Below are 6,576 nucleotides of genomic sequence, written 5' to 3'. Positions count from 1 at the left end.
CCTTCCTGTCTTTCCCAGCTCACGCTCTCCTTCCCTGCCGCCTGCCTTTCTTTTTTCCTTTCTTTGCATTGGCGTCTTGGGGCTGTTACACACACGCGCGCTGTCCATTGCAGCTTACATAAAGGCGGGCGCGATTATGCAATTGCATTGTTAGCGATATTTCAAGAGCAATGGCTCGTTGTCAGGATTTCAACACGAAAGCATCTTGCATTTTTGAAAAACTAGTATTGAGGATAGTCCCTTGCAACGTAAAGAATGGTTTGTTTGGTTTTTTTTTTTTTTTTTTTGGTATTTTTACACAATCTCTGCTTTGACCAAACAAGTGTGAACAGTTGTTTTTTTTTTAATGAAAAATAGGAGAAATGGTGGGTAGTGCCTTTTTTTATAGTGTAGTTCAAAGAAGTTTACTATAAAACATTAGGTAGGAAGTCTACACATAAGTGCAAAACATGTGCTGTTATTTTGTCATGAAGCAGTTCTTTAAGGAATTAAAATATATTCTACTTTGATTATGCTCACTCTTTAAAGTCGGTTTTCGCAAATTCCAAGTAGAATGTTACATTTTTTGATTATCCAGTTTTTAGTAATTTTGCATTAACTAAGTTGTAGTTATGCATGGCAAACCATTGTGTCAAATAGATTCAGTAAAAGGGAGCACAAATATGAATAGGTTGAAAGTTAATTAAAATAAGCGTTGGAATTTTTTTCTATGTATTTCACTTGATTTTTCTTCACCATAATCAAGTTACCAAATAACTTTAGATCTTAAATAGTACAATTTTAACTTGAAAGATACCCTGAGGATCCCTTATCTTTTGATTTTTATCCCAAAGTGCAAAGTGACTTTCCAAAGGTCAGACCCAGAGCAACAGGCCAGACCTCTACTACATTTTGTCTTTATTAGAAGGTTTTGGCTTTCTTTTTGTCTATCAGGAATTTGTACCTCAAAAGACCTCATACCATACATGTAATATTTTAAAAAGATAAAGTTTTCGCAGCACTCTCCCTTATTTTGTCCGACTCTAGTTGCAGGTAGCTACTCTGGAAAGTCTTTATAAAACACTTTTTTTTTCTTCTTAGCCGAATACTTCTCTTTTTGGATCACAAATGCATTGATAATTTTCGTCTTAGTCCCCTTAATGGGACTAGGTGTGCCTCTCTCCCATGAAAGGATATCAATGTTAAAGTCTAAGTGTTAGAGAAAGAATGAGGAAGATTTTATTGCCACTACTGTGAGGTTTGGGTTACCTACCTAACAAGTGTAGCTGAACTTCCTAAGTATCATAGTAGGTGTGAGAGGAAAATTATTTCTGATTTTAACTTGGAAAGTTGTGTGAGTTGTTAATAAAAAAAACAGTATTTGCTCATATCTCTGTGTGTCATTTGGATGACAAAAAATATGCTTATAAACTTTCGTCTTGTTTTTATAGGAAGAAAGAATGAAAATGATTTCTGAAAGGCCAAAAGAGAGTATGTATTCCTGGAACAAAACTGCAGAGAAAAGTGATTTTGAAGCTGTAGAAGCACTTATGTCAATGAGCTGCAGTTGGAAGTCTGACTTTAAGAAATACGTTGAAAACAGACCGGTTACACCAGTATCTGATTTGTCAGAGGAAGAGAATCTGCTTCCTGGAACACCTGATTTTCATACAATCCCAGCATTTGTAAGTATTATTGTTTTTAAGATAGATGTAAATTACAGAATTTCTTAAAATTTACATAATAAACTGTAGATTTCTCATGCTTATATATTTCCCTTTTCTTTAGTGTTTGACTCCACCTTACAGTCCTTCTGACTTTGAACCCTCTCAAGTGTCAAATCTGATGGCACCAGCGCCATCTACTGTACACTTCAAGTCACTCTCAGATACTGCCAGACCTCACATTGCTGCACCTTTCAAAGAGGAAGAAAAGAGCCCAGGATCTGCCCCCAAACTCCCCAAAGCTCAGGCAACAAGTGTGATTCGTCATACAGCTGATGCCCAGCTGTGTAACCACCAGTCCTGCCCAGTGAAAGCAGCCAGCATCCTCAACTATCAGGACAATTCTTTTAGAAGAAGAACCCACCTAACTGTTGAGGCTGCAAGAAAGAACATACCATGTGCCGCTGTGTCACCAAACAGATCCAAATGTGAGAGAAGCACAGTGGCAGATGTTGATGAGAAAGCAAGTGCTGCACTTTATGACTTTTCCGTGCCTTCCTCAGAGACGGTCATCTGCAGGTCTCAGCCAGCCCCCGTGTCCCCACAGCAGAAGTCAGTGTTGGTCTCTCCACCTGCAGTATCTGCAGGGGGAGTGCCACCTATGCCAGTCATCTGCCAGATGGTTCCCCTTCCTGCCAGCAACCCTGTTGTGACAACAGTCGTTCCCAGCACTCCTCCCAGCCAGCCACCAGCCGTTTGCCCCCCTGTTGTGTTCATGGGCACACAAGTCCCCAAAGGCGCCGTCATGTTTGTGGTACCCCAGCCTGTTGTGCAAAGTTCAAAGCCTCCAGTGGTGAGCCCGAATGGCACCAGACTCTCTCCCATTGCCCCTGCTCCTGGGTTTTCCCCTTCAGCAGCAAAAGTCACTCCTCAGATTGACTCATCAAGGATAAGAAGTCACATCTGTAGCCACCCAGGATGTGGCAAGACATACTTTAAAAGTTCCCATCTGAAGGCCCACACGAGGACGCACACAGGTACCAGCCACTTCTTACTTATGTCTTTAGTGTTTAAATGAAGAGGTTTTGGCTGTGATCACACATTTAAACCCAGGATGATAAGGAAGAACTTGCCTTAGCTAGTTCAGAGGATGGTATTTACCAGTGCAAGGTCCTCCAAAAGGCTTTATTGGAGGCCGCTCACGAGTGCCATAATCCCTGCACTTTAGGAGACCAAGGTGGGAGGATTGTTTGAGCACAGGAGTTCAAGAGCAGCCTGTGCAACATAGTGAGACCTCATCTCTACAAATAATTTAAAAATAAATAAGTGTATAAATAAAGACTTGATTTATATGCTTTTGTTTCAGTCTCTCAAATGATGATTCTGTAGATGTCTGAGTAGTTACTTTAATAAGGTATCTTTAAAGCTTTTGAATCATAGTTGAAGTCAGGAAGTCTTTTCATTTTTGGAAGTCTTCATGTTTTGGCTTTTTAAAGGGATGAGGTCTTGCTCTGTTGCCTAAACTGGTCTCAAACTTCTGGGCTCAAGCTATCCTCCTGCCCCAGCCTTCTGAGTAATTGGGACTACAGATACATACCACCCCACCCGGCTGCCTTATTTCATGAGGAGAAGAGTTTTGTAAATGTGATCGAGTGACAAATTGAAATTGGAGCAATACATATCTCGTATTCATTTGACGGTTTGATTTATTAGCTTTTATTATTTAAAATATATCTCCTCATATACTTTTAGATAGAATTGAACATATAATTTACCACAATCTTATGCATAACAATGATTTGTATTTCTTTGTTTTAGGAGAAAAACCTTTCAGCTGTAGCTGGAAAGGTTGTGAAAGGAGGTTTGCCCGTTCTGATGAACTGTCCAGACACAGGCGAACCCACACGGGTGAGAAGAAATTTGCGTGCCCCATGTGTGACCGGCGGTTCATGAGGAGTGACCATTTGACCAAGCATGCACGGCGCCATCTATCAGCCAAGAAACTACCAAACTGGCAGATGGAAGTGAGCAAGTTAAACGACATTGCTCTACCTCCAACCCCTGCTCCCACACAGTGACAGACTGGAAAGTGAAGAGTCAGAACTAACTTTGGTCTCAGCGGGAGCCAGTGGTGATGTAAAAATGCTTCCACTGCAAGTCTGTGGCCCCACAACATGGGCTTAAAGCAGAAGCCCCATAGCCTGGCGCGAAGGCCCCTCCTGGGTTAGGTGACAAAAAGGGCTTCGGCCACAGGCAGGTCACAGAATGGCAGGTTTCATTTCTTATCACATAAGAGAGATGAGAAAGCTTTTATTCCTTTGAATATTTTTTTGAAGGTTTCAGATGAGGTCAACACAGGTAGCACAGATTTTGAATCTGTGTGCATATTTGTTACTTTACTTTTGCTGTTTATACTTGAGACCAACTTTTCAATGTGATTCTTCTAAAGCACTGGTTTCAAGAATATGGAGGCTGGAAATAAACATTACGGTACAGAGATGGAGATGTAAAATCAGTTTGTATTATTACAAATATTGTCATCTTTTTCTAGAGTTATCTTCTTTATTATTCCTAGTCTTTCCAGTCAACATCGTGGATGTAGTGATTAAATATATCTAGAACTGTCGTTTTTACACTATTGTGAATATTTGGAATTGAACGGCTGTATATTGCTAAGAGGGCCCAAAGAATTGGAATCCTCCTTAATTTAATTGCTTTGAAGCACAGCTACAATTTGTTTTTGTATTTTTGTTTTGAAAGTTTAACAAATGACTGTATCTAGGCATTTCATTATGCTTTGAACTTTAGTTTGCCTGCAGTTTCTTGTGTAGATTTGAAAATTGTATACCAATGTGTTTTCTGTAGACTCTAAGATACACTGCACTTTGTTTAGAAAAAAAATCTGAAGATGAAAATATATATTGTAAAGAAGGGATATTAAGAATCTTAGATAACTTCTTGAAAAAGATGGCTTATGTCATCAGTAAAGTACCTTTATGTTATGAGGATATAATGTGTGCTTTATGGAATTAGAAAATTAGTGACCATTATTCACAGGTGGACAAATGTTGTCCTGTTAATTTATAGGAGTTTTTTGGGGATGTGGAGGTAGTTGGGTAGAAAAATTATTATTAGAACATTCACTTTTGTTAACAGTATTTCTCTTTTATTCTGTTATATAGTGGATGATATACACAGTGGCAAAACAAAAGTAAATTGCTTAAAATATATAGTGAAAAATGTCACTATATCTTCCCATTTAACATTGTTTTTGTATATTGGGTGTAGATTTCTGACATCAAAACTTGGACCCTTGGAAAACAAAAGTTTTAATTAAAAAAATTCCTTGTGACTTACAATTTGCACAATATTTCTTTTGTTGTACTTTATATCTTGTTTACAATAAAGAATTTCCTTTGGTATATAGAATGGTCATTGCATTTCTTAAAAACCATTCTCAACTCTCACCTTGACATTGATCACTTCTATTATCCAAGGACTTAGTGTCTGAATTTCTCTAAGGATCTCATTCAAATTTAGAACTGTAGGAGTATGTCTTTAACATGAATTGATTTAGAGAGTATACAAAGTGAGGCCAAGTATCTATGTATCTGGTGAGGTAATATGTGAACCAGCCAGTTCTAAGAAACCACATTTAATTTTTAAACTCTTTTTTATTTTTCAAGACACAGTTTCACTCTGTCACCCAGGCTGGAGTGCAAGTGGCATGATCTCAGCTCACTGCAACCTCTGCCTCCCAGGTTCAAGTGATTCTCCTGCCTCAGCCTCCAGAGTAGCTGGGATTACAGGCGTGCGCCACCACGCCTCGCTAATTTTTATGTTAGTAGAGACGGGGTATCGCCATGTTGACCAGGCTAGTCTCGAACTCCTGACCTCAAGTGATCCGCCCATCTTGGCCTCCCAAAGTGCTACTTTTTAAGCATTCTTGAATATTTTGGTGATTTGGGGTTGAAATACAGCCCCGACTCTCAATAAAATCTTGATAAGTAGTATTCAAGTTGAAGGGAACACCACAGTGAATAATTACAAGCAATGAAACTGCTGCGGCAAATGAAAAGAAGGCTGACTTATTAAACAGTGAGTAAATTGCTCACCTCTAGAAGTTAACTCGGACAATTAAGTGATACCTTAAATGCAATAAACATATTGGTACTTAAGCTGCATGAAAAGTAATCCACTTCTGAAAAGAAACACTTGTTAGTCACTCATCAGTAGAAAAAACTAAGGGTTGTAAATGCTACTTGGTGCATAGAGTATAATTTTGTAGATTACTATTTTAGCTTGCACTGAAATCCCCCTGTGGTCAGGAGAACATCTTCCACAATGCCCAACTTAACCAGTGACCTAGAGTCTGCCTTACTGTTGAACAAACACTATGGTAAGGGGCCGTGTACTGACTTGGCACTAGTTGTAGGACAAGTGTCTTGGGACATCTGTACACCTGTTGCTACTTTTGGAAACTTAATACCACATGAGTATGACACAGCTGCTGGAGAGAGGCTTTGCCATTCTGGCCTCTTGCGTAGCTTTGGTGTTGGGCGCCTGGAAGATCCTCTTCCTTTAGAGCTTTTCATGGTGGCAGGTCTCCAGAAGTGGGAATGGAGGAAGACGGCTGAAATATTCTCTGCCTCCCCTAATGCCCAGTCCTTTGTAATGATGTGGCCAGTGAAACTGTGCCACCTGTTGGCTGTGTTCTTTGCAGTCCTAGTTAGTATCTGAGATCTTTCCTTAAGAATCTTGTAAATAGAGTTATTGTTTTTGAGTTGAATGTTGAAGCAGGATCTAATTTTTTTTTTTTTTTTTTTTAGATGGAGTCTTACTCTGTTGCCCAGGCTGGAGTGCAGTGGCATGATCTCAGCTCTCTGTAATCTTCACCTCCTGGGTTCAAGTGATTATCCTGCCTCAGCCTTCC

General features: G+C 39.5%; 1 protein-coding gene and 1 long non-coding RNA gene across 3 annotated transcripts in view; one reads left to right on the top strand and one right to left on the bottom strand.

Annotated features, from left to right (window-relative positions):
• The window catches only part of KLF10 (Kruppel-like factor 10), an 8,364-nt gene extending 3,296 nt beyond the window's left edge, over nt 1–5,068 (top strand). The window contains exons 1-4 of one of the 2 annotated variants that reach the window (XM_011983495.1): nt 1–365; nt 1,431–1,664; nt 1,768–2,680; nt 3,462–5,068. In XM_011983495.1, the coding sequence (XP_011838885.1) occupies nt 363–365; nt 1,431–1,664; nt 1,768–2,680; nt 3,462–3,721 (1,410 nt within the window). In that variant the 5' untranslated portion in view covers nt 1–362 and the 3' untranslated portion in view covers nt 3,722–5,068. The remainder of the gene's footprint in view (nt 366–1,430; nt 1,665–1,767; nt 2,681–3,461) is intronic. The other variant, XM_011983494.1, reaches the window with a different exon arrangement.
• Nucleotides 1–6,576, bottom strand: part of LOC105542113 — a 24,273-nt gene that overhangs the window by 10,225 nt on the left and 7,472 nt on the right. The gene's annotated exons all lie outside the window — the stretch shown is intronic.

The sequence above is a fragment of the Mandrillus leucophaeus genome, unplaced genomic scaffold, assembly GCF_000951045.1.
Source record: "Mandrillus leucophaeus isolate KB7577 unplaced genomic scaffold, Mleu.le_1.0 Scaffold250, whole genome shotgun sequence".
Classification (NCBI taxonomy): Eukaryota; Metazoa; Chordata; class Mammalia; order Primates; family Cercopithecidae; genus Mandrillus; species Mandrillus leucophaeus.
This window is presented reverse-complemented; position numbering and strand designations above follow the sequence as displayed.